The 17,011-nt window shown below is 33.0% G+C and overlaps 1 protein-coding gene across 2 annotated transcripts in view; it reads right to left on the bottom strand.

Moving 5' to 3' along the window:
- PHKB (phosphorylase kinase regulatory subunit beta) overlaps nt 1-17,011 on the bottom strand; it is a 223,515-nt gene that overhangs the window by 180,399 nt on the left and 26,105 nt on the right. For both annotated transcript variants that reach the window (XM_081273845.1, XM_081273844.1), the window contains exons 3-5: nt 15,788-15,926; nt 12,651-12,750; nt 6,788-6,895 (exon numbers count right to left, since the gene is read on the bottom strand). In XM_081273845.1, the coding sequence (XP_081129971.1) occupies nt 6,788-6,895; nt 12,651-12,750; nt 15,788-15,926 (347 nt within the window). The remainder of the gene's footprint in view (nt 1-6,787; nt 6,896-12,650; nt 12,751-15,787; nt 15,927-17,011) is intronic.

Here is a 17,011-nt window from a genome sequence, read left to right as displayed (position 1 = left end):
AATAAAGTTTCTTCAATAAATGGTGCTGAAAAAAATGGATATTTACATGCAAAAGAAAGAAACAAGATCGCTTTCATACAAAAATCAGCTCAAAAGATATCAAAGACTTCACTTGGAGATCTGAAATTAAAATTACTAAATGAAAATGTAGGGGAAATGCTTCAGGATATTAGTCTAGGCAAAGATTTTTTGTGTATCACCACAAAAGTAAAAGCAACAAAAGCAAAAATGGACAAGCGAGTACATCAAACTAAAAAGTTTCTACAGAGCAAAATAAACAATCAACAGAATGAAGAGACAATCTACAGAACAGAAAAAAAAGCTGCAAGCTATTCATCCTAGAAGAGATTAATTTTCACAATATATATACAAGGAACTCAATAGCAACAAAATAATCTTGATTTAAAAATGGGCAAATGACCCAAAGAAAGAGAATGTACAAATAGCCAACAAGTATATGAAAAATGTTCAACATCACTAAACATGAGAGAAATACAAATAAAAACAATAATGAGATATCATTTTAGCCATGTTATAATAGCTAGTATCAGTAAGACAAAAATAAAAAATGCTGGAAAGGATGTAGAGAGAGAGGAATCTCATATACTATTATTAGAAATGTAAACTAGTATAGCCATTATGAAAAATAGTATGGAGGGGCTGGGGCTGGGGCTCAATGGTAGAGTGCTCGCCTAGCATGCATGAGGCACTGGATTTGATCCACAGCACCACATAAAAATAAAAAATAAATATATTGTGTCCACCTAAAACTAAAAAATAAATATTAAAAAAAAGAAAACAGTATGGAGGGTCTTCAAAAAACTAGAAATAGAACTAACAAATGATGTAGCAATCCTACTAAAGGATATATATCCAAAAGAACTAAAATAAATCAGTTAGACATCTGTACTCATATATTTATTGCAGCACTATTCACAATAACAAAAGCACAGAATGAACATAAAGTGTCTATTGGTGGATAAATGGATTAAGAAAATGTGGTATAAAAAGAGTGCAATATATTTTAGCCATGAAAAAGAAATACTGTCTTTTGCAGCAACATGGATGGAGCTCAAGGACAGTATGTTATGTGAAATAAATCAGGCACAGAAAGACATACTGCAGGCTTTTCCTTACATGCACAAACAAAAAAGTTGGTTTCAAAGAAGTAGAGAGTAAAATAGTTGTTACCAAAGCCTGGGAAGGATCGGGAGCACGGATACAGACAGGATGGTTAACAGAAATAGGGAACACTTGGATAGGAGGAATGACTTAAAATGTGCTACACCACAGTAGGATAACTACCATTGACAACAATTAATGGAATATTTCCAAATAGCTAGAAGGAGGATTTTGAATGTTCTCAACACAAAGAAACTATAAACATCTGAAGTGAAAATTATGCCAATTATCCTGATCTGATCATTACACAAGTATATATATATATATATATATATATATATGAATGTAAGTATTGTATATAGACACTTATATGTGCATACATACATATGTCTGTCACAATGTAACCCATGAATATGTACACATATTGTGTCAAACATAAAAATATAAAAAAAAGTTCGTGCACCAAGATCAAGTGGGATTCATCCCAGGGATGCAAGGTAGGTTCAACCTACAGAAATCAATAAATTTAATTCATCACATAAATAGACTTAAAGACAAGAATCATACAATCATCTCAATAGATGCAGAAAAAGCATTTGACAAACTACAGCATCCCTTTATGTTTAAAACACTAGAAAAATTAGAAATAACAGGAACATATCTCAACATTATACAGGCTATCTATGCTAAGCCCCAGGCCAACATCATTCTAAATGGAGAAAACGTGAAGGCATTCCCTTTAAAAACTAAAACAAGACAGGGATGCCCTCTTTCACCACTTCTATTTAACATAGTTCTTGAAACACTGGCCAGAGCAATTAGAGAGACAAAAAAATTAAAGGGATACACATAGGAAAAGAAGAACTCAAATTGGCACTATTTGCTGATGATATGATTCCATACCTAGAAGACCCTAAAAGTTCCACGAGAAACTGTCTAGAACTAGTAAATTAATTCAGCAAAGTAGCAGGATATAAATCAACACCCATAAATCAAAGGCATTTCTGTATATCAGTGACAAATCCTCTGAAAGGGAAATGAGGAAAACTACCCCATTCACAAACCTCAAAAAAAGTGAAATACTTGGGAATCAACTTAACAAAAGAGGTGAAAGATCTAAATAATGAAAATACAGAACCCTATAAGAAGACCTTAGAAGATGGAAAGATCTATCTTGCTCTTGGATAGGCAGAATATTATCAAAATGACCATACTTCCAAAAGCACTATATAGATTCAATACAATTCTGATCAAAATCCCAATGACATTCCTCATAGAAAGAGAAAGCAATCATGAAATTCATCTGGAAAAATAGAGACCCAGAATAGCTAAAGCAATCCTTAGCAGGAAGAATGAAGCAGATGGCATCACTATACCAAACCTTAAACTATACTACAGAGCAATAGTAACAAAAACAGTATGGTATTGGCAGCAAAACAGACTGGCAGACCAATGGTACAGAATAGAGGACACAGAGACTAACCCACAAAATTACAATTATCTTATATTAGACAAAGGTGCCAAAAACATACATTGGAGAAAAGACTGCCTCTTCAACAAATGATGCTAGAAAAACTGGAAATACATATGCAACAAAATGAAATTAAACTCCTATCTCTCACCATGCACAAAACTCAACTCAAAATGGATCAAGAACTTAGGAATACAACCAGAGACCCTGCATCTAATAGAAGAAAAAGTAGGTCCTAATCTCCATAATGTGGGATTAGGCACCAACTTCCATAATAAGACTCCTTTGTTGCAAGAATTAAAATCAAGAATCAATAAATGGGATGGAATCAAACTAAAAAGTTTCTTCTCCGCAAAAGAAACAATCTGTGAGATGAATAGAGAGCCTACATCTTGGGAGCAAATCTTTATCCCTCACACATTAGATATAGCACTCAAAAAGTTAAACACCAAAACAACAAATAACCCAATCAATAAATGGGCCAAGGACCTGAACAGACACTTCTCAGATGATGATATACAATCAATCAACAAATATATGAAAAAATGTTCATCATCACTAGTGATTAGAGAAATGCAAATCAAAACTTCTCTAAGATTTCATCTCACTCCAGTCAGAATGGCAGCTATTATGAATACAAGCAACAATAAGTGGATGTGGCGAAAATGGTACACTCATACACTGCTGGTGGGACTATAAATTGGTGCAACCAATCTGGAAAGCTGTATGGAGATTCCTTGGAAAATTGAGAATGGAACCACCATTTGATCCAGCTACCCTCTCCTCAGACTTAAAAGGATTTAAAAACATCATACTACAGGGACACAGCCACATCAATGTTTACAGCAACACAATTCACAATAGCTAAAATGTGGAACCAACCTAGATGCACTTCAATAGATGAATGAATAAAAAAAATGTGGCATATATTCACAATGGAATATTATTCAGAATAAAAAAGAATAAAATCATGGCATTTGCATGCAGGTAAATGGATGGAGTTAAAAAAGATAATGCTAAGTAAAGTTAGCCAATGCAATCAAATTGGCACTATTTCCTGATGATGACGAATGTTTTCTCTGATATAAAGAGGCTGATACGTGGTGGGATAGGGAGAGGGAGCATGGGAGAAATAGACAAACTCTGGATAGGGCAGAGGGGTTGGAGGGGAAGGGAGAGGGTATGGGGTTAGAAATGATGGTGGAAAACTATGTGAATGAAGACACGAATTGGTGTGAATAAACTTTGTATACAACCAGAGATACAAAATATTGTGCTGTAGATGTATAATAAGAATTGTATTGCATTTCACTGTCATATATAAATTTAAAACTATAGTAAAATTTTCAGTTATATAGTATTCACTCATAAAAGAATTAGAAAAAAATGGTGAAAAAAAAGTAACACGTAATCCCACTCTCCGGAAAAGACTATGTTAATCTTTTGATAAAAGCCCTTTTATTGTATTTAGTGCCTTTTTATAAATATCATCATGTAAATGTTTATTGTAAAAATATTGTCAAGCCTGGTGTGGTAGAACATGCCAGTAATCCCAGCCATTTAGGAGGTTGAGGCAGAAAAATCACAAGTTTGATGCCAGTCTCAGCAATTAGTGAGACCCTGTTGGGAAAACTGGAAATCCATATGCAACAAAATGAAACTGAATACCCTCCCTCTCGCCATGCACAAAAGTTAACTCAAAGTGGATCAAGGAGCTAGGTATCAAATCAGAGACTCTGCGTCTGATAGAAGAAAAAGTTGGCTCCGATCTACATATTGTGGGGTCGGGCTCCAAATTCCTTAATAGGACACCCATAACACAAGAGTTAATAACAAGAATCAACAAATGGGGCTTTCTTAAACTGAAAAGTTTTTTCTCAGAAAGAGAAACAATAGGAGAGGTAAATAGGGAGCCTACATCATGGGAACAAATTTTTACTCCTCACACTTCAGATAGAGCCCTAATATCCAGAGTATACAAAGAACTCAAAAAATTAGACAATAAGATAACAAATAACCCAATCAACAAATGGGCCAAGGACCTGAACAGACACTTCATAGAGGAGGACATACAATCAATCAACAAGTACATGAAAAAATGCTCACCATCTCTAGCAGTCAGGGAAATGCAAATCAAAACCACCCTAAGATACCATCTCACTCCAGTAAGATTGGCAGCCATTATGAAGTCAAACAACAAGTGCTGGCGAGGATGTGGGGAAAAGGGTACTCTTGTACATTGCTGGTAGGACAGCAAACTGGTGCGGCCAATTTGGAAAGCAGTATGGAGATTCCTGGGAAAGATGGGAATGGAACCACCATTTGACCCAGCTATTGCCCTTCTTGGACTATTCCCTGAAGACCTTAAAAGAGCGTACTACAGGGATACTGCCACATCGATGTTCATAGCAGCACAATTCACAATAGCTAGACTGTGGAACCAACCCAGATGCCCTTCAATAGATGAATGGATAAAAAAATGTGGCATTTATACACCATGGAGTATTGCACAGCACTAAAAAATGACAAAATCATGGAATTTGCAGGGAAATGGATGGCACTAGAGCAGATTATGCTTAGTGAAGCTAGCCAATCCCTAAAAAACAAATACCAAATGTCTTCTTTGATATAATGAGAGCAACTAAGAACAGAGCAGGGAGGAAGAGCAGGAAGAAAAGATTAACATTAAACAGAGACATGAGGTGGTAGGGAAAGGGAGAGAAAAGAGAAATTGCATGGGAATGGAGGGAGACCCTCATTGTTATACAAAATTACATATTAGAGGTTGTGAGGGGAATGGGATAATAAATAAGGAGGGAAATGAATTACAGTAGATGGGGTAGAGAGAGAAGATGGGAGGGGAGGGGAGGGGGGATAGTAGAGGATAGGAAAGGTAGCAGAATACAACAGTTACTAATATGGCATTATGTAAAAATGTGGATGTGTAACCGATGTGATTCTGCAATCTGTATATGGGGTAAAAATGGGACTTCATAACCCACTTGAATCTAATGTAAGAAATATGATAAGTCAAGAGCTGTGTAATGTTTTGAACAACCAATAAAAAAAATAAAAACTAAAAAATAGAAAAGACTAGGAAGTAGCTCAGTGGTAGAGTGTCCCTGGGTTCATGCTCAATTATCAAAAATAAATAAATAAATAATATTTAAACGTCAGATAATGTTTTATAATTTGCATTTCAAATTTAATAATCCAGTGTAAACATTTAGTTTTAAAAAATGCAGTGATATTTATTGACCAAAAATGCACTGTTATATTCTGAAAATGCTATTTCAATAGTAAACATATTTGTCAAAGCAAAAGACATGTAAAATCTAATTATACTACAGTTACCAGGTTAAGTTTGAGAAACCATATATTTGAATAACACTAATTCTCCAAGGAACTGTTTACAAACAATTACAAAAATTTCTCCTGTAAGAAAGGGGGACATTATGCTTTCTGTGTTTGGAGAAAACATCAAAGTAACATATTTCAGATCTCTATAGAGAGGGGCACTATAAAAAAGAGAATCTCCCTTTTAAGAAAGGAGTGTGTAAATAATAAATATTCCATACTAAAGACAGCAGAAAGAAATGATGAGCAGGAAGACAAACCCATTAAAGATAAACAGTATATATAATATTTGTATCCTAGAAACAAGGATGCAGGATGTCTAGTTAAAAACAATATAGGAATGTGAAAGAAAAAATTAAAAACAAAACATAAATCCTACAATATATTCTTAGCATAGGAATAAAATTTTGGCATTTCAATTATATATTTTTTAAAGGTTGAAATACTAAAAAAAATCTGCTGCATAACAAAAACTCCTGATTAGCTGTTACACAACTGTTAACTGTCTTTTATTTCTAAATATTTTAGTTTCTAAATATTGAAGTTCTACCAAATCTGAAAACAAGTAAAAGCTTTTGTCACCAAAAGAATGGTATGCTTGCTTCTTCAAGACAGAAAGATTATATGCCATCCAGTTTCTCCAGATTCAGTGTGCAATTACAGTAATTACTTTAGCCCTGGTGGTTAGCAGTTCATCTTCTCCTCCATTTTATTCATTTTATACCTTTATCTTAAGAAATTAATGAATATACTTTTAAAAACTTCAAACAGCCTCAAATATTCTATAATGTATCCTATAAACAGAGAAGACAAATTTCATGAACTTTTTTTTTTTACCTGAAGATGACCATATTCCTCATAGGAGAGTAATTCATCCCCTGTATGCACATTGAAAATAGAGTGAAGACATGTTGTTGGACGAGGATCCTGCTTAAACTGCTGGACCTAGAATCAAACATAAAAACTAAATAATGCTAGTAATTCACATACCCATCTAAGACTAAAGATTAAGAGTAGTTTTGAACTTTTTGATGACAAAAGCTAAGTAAGGCTCCTGTGTTCAAGGGATCCTCCCATTTCAGCCTCTTGCCACTGCCACTCCCCCTCACATGCCACTGTGCCCAGCTTAACCAGTTTAGAAATACAAGTATAAATGCTAAATGATCTGACAGACAAATTCCAAGCAAACATTACCTTTTCTAAAGAAGTGATAGACATAAAGATCATAACAACTAACCTACTAAAGCTTAAATGATTGTTAATTGATATTTCACAAGCAAAGTAATAAAAGAGTAGTAGGGTGTATGTTAAGATAATAGCAATAGCTTTTGCAATGTTTTACATTCGTATTTCAGAATAAAATACTAGTTTACTTTGCAAGACAAGATTTCAGCAATTGTATTCCTCTGTATTTGGAAATACTTCTGTGACATTCATAATGAAAAAGTATTTGGGGTCACATACTAATGCAATAAATGTTCAAACTTCAAATTGAGGTAGTGTGAAGTTCAAAGTCCGGCCCTCTAATCACTTGTTTGGTTCTTCCAGCAACCAGTCTCCCATGCTGAAGCTATCTCAGGATATATTCAAGAGGCATAAACTCAGGCAATATGGAACTTTTCTATCATCATAGAACAAACACAGTCCTTCCTGTTATTGAATAACCTGATCACCAAACCAAAATCAGGACTTACTGACAAGTAATCAAGGCTGAGGGAATCAGGGTACAGTTAGGGATGTATGTTCTCTACTTAGAAACTGACCTAGGCATCCAGTTTTAACCCAGATGAGTTATCCTCTCAATATATGAAACTATGAGCAATAGCTTGAAACTACACAAATAGAAATCACGGAGGTTACTCCTTTCACATTACTCAAAGTTTTCAACATTATTCTAGGCTTCTATACAAAAATATGGCTAAACTGAAAAAAAATATAATTTCCCCACTTGATGGGAATCTAAAAGAATACAGTTTTATAAGTTTAACAAAATCACTGCTGTAGTTGACAAGATGGCGCTTGTCATTTGTCTTCTAGACATGCAAGAACCCAGCAGGAGAATTTATATTCAATCACTATGTCAGGGGAAAAGCAACTACTAAATGATTAAAGATGTTCAAATGGGGAATTACATAACTATGCCTTGAGTTTTAAAGCTGCTGCAAGACAAATAATTTTAAATATCACTAAAAACAAGATCCAAACTCTATAAGCCTTTAAGATTAATGGGGCATGGTGTATGTCAACTATAAACAAAAAGAACTCTTGAAAACAGTAGTAAAATAAAAGGACATTAATTAGTATTTTATATGCTATCTGGCATCTGGCAAGTAAAAATAAAGATAAAAGCAAAATTTTCTTAACTAAAATAAATCTAGAATAATGTTTTTTCCTACCTGTATTTTACTTATATTTTTCCAGAAAAAAACTTTTAGTATTGTAAATAAACAATGTATCATGAGAAGAGATAATTGAGTGTTTTGTCATCCATTCTTAATTTACAGTTTTAAAATATGCACTTAGAGGAAAATAATCATCTCATAAGGGATTTCTAGAAGAATAAATTTTATAAAATCCCAGTGATTTCTCATTAACTAGAAACTACTTAGCAACATCTTAAACACATTTTTAAGTAGATAATTAGGCACAGTAATATTCATAGCCTATTGTAAAGCAAATCTCTGCCCTCCAAACTACTAACTGCAGATTGAATCAATTCTGAAAAACGTTGAATGCTTCTCCTTAATGAGTATTAGGAGAATAAACAGGAGAATACATATGTGAATATTAGGAAGTAAAACATACCTGAGATTAGTAAGTAGGCATTAAGACTAGTGTCAGGACAATAAAACACAGAAATCAGACTGCTTTACATTTTATGAATCAAGGACAATTCCAGTTACTCAATTTCTTAATAAATTTTAAATATCTCTTTTAGCTGGATATTATTAAAAACACAAGGAGCATATTTTACAATGAAAAAATTCAATAAAAGTGGGGGAGTCTTAAACTTTTTAGGTCATGATTTTACTGCAGAAAACAAAGATGAGGCTTGAGGTCAAACAACAAATATACTTCACTTTAATTTTAAGGAAAGGCCAAAACACGAACATTTCACATTTTAAGCATTATGTTCATATTCTCTATTGCTTTAGAATCATGAAGAGAATGGCAAGGCTGGAGCACCAGTGAGAACCAGTAAGAGGCACTGAGCTGAATGCATGGTTCAGTCTCTCTCTTAGCTCCTCACATTCACATGTGTATTATAGTAATATTCCCTTTTCCTAAAAGGTTATGAGCATGAAGGAAGGAGGAGAAGGAGGAAACGAAGAAGAAAGGGGTGGGGGAGAGAAAGAGGAGGAGGAGGAGGAGGAGGAAGACGACTTTAAAATTTGTAAAGCATTATCTTCTCTAACTCCATCTAAGTTAGCCAATCCCAAAAAACCAAATGCCGATGTTTTCTGATATAAGGAAGCTGATTCATAGTGGGATAGGGAGAGGGAGCATGGGAGGAATAGACAAACTCTAGATAGTACAGAGAGGTGGTAGGGTACAGAAGGGGGCATGGAGTAATTAATGATGGTTGAATGTGATGATCAATATTACTCAAAGTACATGTATGAAGACATGAATTGGTGTGAGTATAGTATGTATACAACCAGATATGAAAAATTGAGCTCTATATATGTAATAAAAATTATAATGTATTCTGGTGTTATATATAAATAAAAAATAGTAAAAAACAAAAAATAAAATTTATAAAGCATCTTTTACTCCTATGAATATTAAAATCCTGTATTTGTGGTACATATAAATACTCAATATGACCTAGATGCTCTGAAAACTCAACATTATTTTAATGCTCTATACTTATAGATACATGATGAAAGAAATGCTAATTCTTTGTAACTTGAGGGATTTCAAGCAGCTTAAGTCACACTCAAGCTCTATTTAACAGGGAACATTATTTTATAATTGGTTAGTATAACTGAATAATATTTAGAAAAGGCCATTACCAATTGGCTAATCATGCCACCAGGAAAAAAAGACATCACGTCATTGCCTTCCTTCTGATAAACAATTCTAATTTAAGTCTCTCAGCTTGTTTAGCAAACACCTGAAATTCATGGTTCTTAAGATGTTACCTAGAAAGAAAAGTTGAATTCAAAAAACCATTTGGCTTTCATGAAATAATACATAGGAAATAAACAGAAAAAAGTAACTTTATAATCATAAAAATATCACTACAACTCACGGCATATTAATTCCAGTATGTCAATCTATGACATACTACTTGGTGTACTACTTTATTTCAAGCATCTAAAAACCTTTCCAATAATGACCCACAAAGTCAAATCTTAGGAAACAAATTACAGGTTTATCCAATAACATATGTAATACAGATTTATTACCAGCTGAGAAATGAATTTACTTTTTCTGACAACTAACACTTTCTTGTTGCCATATTCTGGTGGTAGAATATAACTTTTTTTTTTAAATTTTGCTGTTTCAAGATCTGCTCTCTCAGCCAGGCGTGATGGCGCATGCCTATAATCTCAGCAGCTCAGGAGGCTGAGCCAGGAGGATTGAGAATTCAAAGTCAGCCTCAGCAAAAGCAAGGAGCTTAGCAACTCAATAAGACCCTGTCTCTAAATAAAACACAAAATAAGGCTGGTGATGTGGACTCAGTGGCCGAGTGCTCCTGAGTTCAATCCCTGGTACCTATCCCCCCAAGAAAAAGATCTACTATCACATTTAAAAAATTATTTTCCAGGATAAATTAAAACAACACAGTCTTATGACTAAAAACGTACAAAATAGTAAGTGTTGAAAAGTGTCTACATAGTTACTGATATGTATCTTTGCACAAATGTAGAAGTTAGAAACACATCTGAAACACATGGGCTAGAAGGCATGGGAAAAAATACTGATAAAAACTACATAAATGTATTGTATGTTCACCTGGTACCATTCATTCTAGGTGCTTTCTATACATTATTTTATTATTCTTACAAGAACTCTATGAGGGAGATACTACTAGTACCTATATTTTAGTTTTTTAAAAAATGAGGCACTCCAAAGTTAAATAATTTGTCTATCATTACTTAGCTAGTAAGTAATTGGTTTGTACATCTAATAATTTATTTACAACACTGCGTTAGTTTGCATTGATGGTCCAGAATAGAGTTAACATAGCAGGCCTGAGACTGCTAATCTTGGAAAAGACTGCTTAGAAAGAGAAGACACTGGGGAATGATACTGACTAAATTATATTGCAATGTTGTGTGCATGTAGGAATATGTAACAATGAATCCCAGTGCTAAGAATAATTATAATGAACCAATAAAAATAAGGAAAAAAAGACTACTTATAAAAATAACCTTTGGCTGATATGTGAGAAGTTGAATTTGGAGAGGATTCTTAGCTCTCATAAGAGCAGATCACTGTTTATACTATGCAGTTTATGCTAAAAACCTGGTTTCCTTCTGGGAGTCTGGAATGTTGGTTAGTACTAGACAGAGAGTATCTATATAAAAAACCACCAATAAAAATCTTGAGAAATAAAAACTTTGAAACTATAGTAAGCTTCTTTGGTAGAAAACATTTTACATGTACTGTCACAATAAGTTCATGGGGACATTAAGTGCTGGGTCACTCCAAAGAGCTCTTACAAGCTGGCATCTTGTTGCCTCAAAACTGTATCCCAGCTACCTTTTCATTTTGCTCATTATACTTTGTCTCCATTTGCTGTAATAAACCATAGACATGACTATGACTATTTTCTGAGTCAAGTGAGTCTTTCTAGTGAATCATAAAATGGGCAGTGGTCTTGTAAACTCACAATGCACTGATGCTCATATATGAACACTTACTATGTAAGGACTTGAGGACATACAGAAGAAAGTAAGTAGAGGAAAGAACACCTTAGATTTGTAGAAAACTTTACAGCTTAATAAAAAAAAAGAAAACAGATGCTATATGGATGTGGTACAGTGGGTCCCAACATTGGGTGTATCCATGGGACACTAATTTAAAAAAACGTAAACCGTAAATGGATTGAAGAGGGATTGATAGAGTAGAGGGGTGGGGGCAGGAGTGCTGGGGACTGAATTAGAGCAGGTTATGTTCCATGCTTTTGTGATTATATCAGGGTATATCCTGGTATTATATATAACTAAAAAGTATTTTTTAAAATCTGCTATATTATTTTAAATTACAAAAACATAACCCTATAAAATTCAATTTTCTAAGCTGGTAATTCCTAGCCTCTTTGCATGTAAATAAACGAAGTAGTACATTTTTAAAGAAAAATCCACTTAAGCCTAAGCAATTCACATATTCAGAAATAATTCTGACAAAGATTTTCTTTCAGTAATGTAATACTGGTTAGAATTATGAATATTTCTAAAGTTCCTGAGAAACTTGGTATTTGATCAAACAAGACACCAGATGCAAAACAAAAAAAAGTCAAGGCTAAATAACATTTCTCAATCACCTCCCACTGAAGTTATTTCTTCAATTTCAGCATTTCAAAACCCTGGACTGAGAAAGCAAAGGCTATTTTAAACTATCTACTCTGCCCTAGGATATGGTTTTACCTTTTTAAAGTAACATTCTTCTTCAGAAAACCTAGTGCAATACTGGTTAAATTAATCTTTCAGAATATGTGAGAATTCCAGTCCTCATCACAGTGTTTTACCTTATCGGCCTGACGCATATAGCAGTAGAGAATTCCTCTCATACATTTTATAGCCGAGTGCTCCAGCTCATGGGTCCTTCCCTTGTCATCATCAATGCGCCTGGGTGAGAGAGATAACTCATGAAACAAATTGGAAATGCATGTGAAAAGGAAGCAGAGCTTTTGATAATTAAGTATTTAACTATCTGGCTAATCCTGTGTTCTGGTGACGTCTGCTAATTCTGTCACAGTGAGACTCCATTTTCCCAGCAGATGTAAAAATGCTGCAATTAAAAAAATAAAAATCCTGTGATGAAACTTATGCAGATTTTTCCTTTTTTTAAGGAAGTAAGCCAATTCCTTTTTAAAATGGCACACAATATTTTCTACCATGATGTGGCTAAAACTTTAAAGGATATTTCTGTAGTGGAAAAGCTCCAACAGATTTTTAAAATTCACTGTTCAAGAATAAAAGCAATTTTTAATACTCATTCCTTTAGATTACATAATGGTCACCAGGATATAAAGAAGCACAAGTTACAAAAGGCACAAGTCTTCTTTGCTCTACCATGTTCTAAATAATGCCAGGGTAGACACTTTAGTTACAGTAAAGAATTGTCCTCAACTAAGTACAGGATCACTGGGACATGATATTTTTCTGGCATAAAGTTTTATATTCTCAGGTCTTAATTTAAAATCAATTCACCATACCTTATATCTTTAGGTTTTTAAAAATAAAGAGCAATTAAAGTCTAATTATTCAAGTAGGATAAACTTTTCTTTGTATATGGTGCTGTTTTATTATAGATCACGACTTTTGGGGCTGGGGTTATAGATCAGTGGTAGAACACTTGTCTAACACAGAGAGGCACTGGGTTCGATCCTCAGTATTACATAAAAGCAAAGAAAAATAAATCATGACTTTTATAGATTAGTACTTTAAAAGGAGGATGAGAATTACCCACTACTGAAACAATAAAAACAACTTACTGTTTCATTTTATTTTAATTAAAATATCTGATAATATCTGATATCTGAACTGAATGCCGATAAAAAGTATTGCATGCCCCTTACATTATAATTAACTTCTACTCTGGTAGATTTCATATACCACTACAGGAAAGAATGACTATCATTTTAACATAGTATGGTAAATGTCAGGAAAAAAAATTCATCACTAGCATATCATTTCTCTTATTTTATTGAAGGCACTGCAGTAAAACTAGCGTAAATTTGCACTGTATCCTATTTTTCCCCTACTATCAGACATAAGTGTTTTAATAAAAGCAAATTTTACATATATAAGGTGCCCAACAAACTAAGGGCTTTCAATTTTCTATAAATGATTAAAGCCTTTCAGGAAAAAATCACAACCAACTTTAGTACATATGTACTCCATTTTTAAACCAATTTTTATCATGTTTTAGAAAAATTTCAAATTTGCAAAACATTAAAAGGATGCTACAACGAATAAATCTTTTATTCTTCTCCTGGACTCACCAGTTGTTATCACCAGCTTGTATCTAACTATCATTTTTTTCTTCACTATTTGAAAGTAAGCCACAAATATTATGACCCTTTCCCTTCATAAGTCTCTCTGAAAAAGCAAGGACATTTTCCTATATATATAATACCATTATTACTCCAAGAATTTAAAAACTGATACAACATTATCTAATATATAATCTGCACTCAAAATATTATTTCTACAATTTTTTTTAAACACCTGACAGTCAAGAATAATTTATTGCATTTGGTGGTCTTATTTCTTTAGTCTCAATATAGCCATGCTCATACTAATCTAGAGCACTTATTTCCTTCTTCTATGATATCTATTCAGATGTTTAGTCTCAATTGTCAAGTTGACTGCATTGACAGATGCCCAGAAAACTGGTAAAACACATTTTGGTATGTTTGTGAGGGTGTTTCCAGAGTTTATTGGTGTGTGGAAAAGGGAACTGAGCAACTACTGATTCCTCCAGCTGTTTAGACTACAGATGGCTATTATGGGACTCTCTGGTCTTTTATCATGTATGCCAATCTAACAAAATCCCTTTTATAATTATATTACATTCTATTGGTTATGTTCCTATAACCAATACATCTAAAGGAAACATTAACCAATACATCTAAATTTTTTAAGCATCCAAGAAAGTTGTCTTATAACAATCAACTATCCAGCTTTGGTTGATTATTTATGCATGTCTAGACTCATGTTAGACATTTTAGTAAGAAGTTAGCATGGGTGACATTCATCTGTCTCATTACTGGCTTATACTCCATAATGTTACAGTGATACTTCCTATACCTCTAAGAGCAGTAGTAGCTTTACATTTAATAATCCTAAACTGTATTTATACAGAATATGTTAGGAAATATTTTTAGTGTTACTACCATAGCACATGCAAGTGTGCTAATAAAAACTACTTCATACTATCTTGATATTTGATCTTCTTTTAAAAATTCAACATATCAATGATTTATGACAGAGGAACCATGTTCATGTAGATGCTACAATTTTCAGAAATATGTAGGTCACTTTCAGAAAATTTACATTCAGAAACTTAATAACTTTAATAATAGTTAAAATGTACTACTGACTATGTCATCCACACTTGGTGCTTACAATAAAATAAAGTAAGAAAAAAATTCTGTATTGTGAAATGATATATTTTTACTTTATAAAATCATCATTCAACTTACAATTGACTTACAGCCAGATTTAACAACCTAAATGAAGTGTGGTGGGAAAAACACTAAACTGGAAAAAGAAGAAGAAAAAAAGAGTCCTGGTTCTGGTGTTATCATTAACTAATTGTGTAATTAAAACAAATCTATTAACTACTATGGGGTTCCATCACCATCAATTCCTTCTATCACTGAAACAAATCAAGACAATGAGAATGGGTAGGTAGTTCATTCTGCCAAAGACTAATGAAGACTGAGAAACCTAAAATTAAAAAATGTTTGATCTTACAATATTTTAACTGGTCTTGTATAAGCCTGCATAAATTAAAAGGGTTTATAGGAAGGGACTTGAGCAACAAGAAGTCACAGAGTGAATCAGCAACAGAGCAGAAAGAGAGCAGCCACTCAATTGTTTTGGTCCCACAAAACTCTATCAGCTTGTCTTTTTAGAAGACCACACGCCAGCTCACCTGTATGCTAGAGCCAAAGCCCAGGCACCAGCAGCACAGTAGAGACTGTCCTGGATCTTGGCCTTCTGATCACCACCACAGGTTTTAGATGGAAAGAGACCTGTGGTTGGACTTTGATATAACAGCAATGTTGACTTGACTAGAATGGAAGATAAGGCAAAGGATGAATTATACAGTCAACCATTTTCCTTGGGCTAAATGTCTTAATCCTTTTTGGTTTCCTTACACCATTTCTGAAGGTTTTGTTGCTACTAAATTTAGTTAGAGTATCAAAATTTTGAAGATACTGAAATTACTTCATGGCATTCTAGCCATGTGGTAATTCACACTATATGAAGGGGTCCTTATAGTTTTGAGAAAAGGACTCAGCCGAGTCAACTTAAAAAGCCTTTAACATACCTTAGTTAATGTTAATACATAATACATGTCATATTAAGACAGGCATAGAAAAAAAATCAATGACAAAAAACTAAACAATATTTTTTTTAAATCAGTTTAAATGTACATCAAAGAATATCATGCATGGCTAAATCTCAAAGCCAATTTGATTACTTTCAGTAAATTATCAGTAATTTAAGAAGTATGAGAAAAGACCACAGAGCATTAGTCTTCATGAAACACAGAATTTTATATTTTAATTACTAATTAATGACTACTTACTAATATAACAAAATATATAATATATTATATATTATTATATTATAAATTATATCTCATATATTACTAATAACATAAAATATATTACTAATTAGTCATTATATATTATATATTTTATTATATATTTTATATTATGTTACTAATTAGTCATTACACACTAATCATCAATGAAACTTCATTGATGACTAATATAATGAAATAAGACATATATTTTATGTTATTAAACCCATCAAATTCAGTCATTTTTCACTCAGATTTCATTGATGACTAATGTGTAATGACTAATTACTAATATAATAAGTAAAGTTACTTTTTATATGCTACAAATTAGAGACACGTTTGACTTTCAAAACTGAATCCAATATTTAAATAGCATGAAGATAGCAGCAAGTAAATAACTCTTTGTGAACATTTTACTTAAATAAAACAAGCCTGAAATTAAATCTTTTATAAGAGTTCTAAAATAGGAAAGCAAAGACACTAAAATTATATTTCTTAAGAACAACTTTACTCCTAACTATAAAAATATGAATAATGCTTTTTCATAAACACATTAATATAATCTAA

This window comes from Spermophilus citellus (genome assembly GCF_964194105.1).
Source record: "Spermophilus citellus genome assembly, chromosome: 18".
Taxonomy (NCBI): domain Eukaryota; kingdom Metazoa; phylum Chordata; class Mammalia; order Rodentia; family Sciuridae; genus Spermophilus; species Spermophilus citellus.
This window is presented reverse-complemented; position numbering and strand designations above follow the sequence as displayed.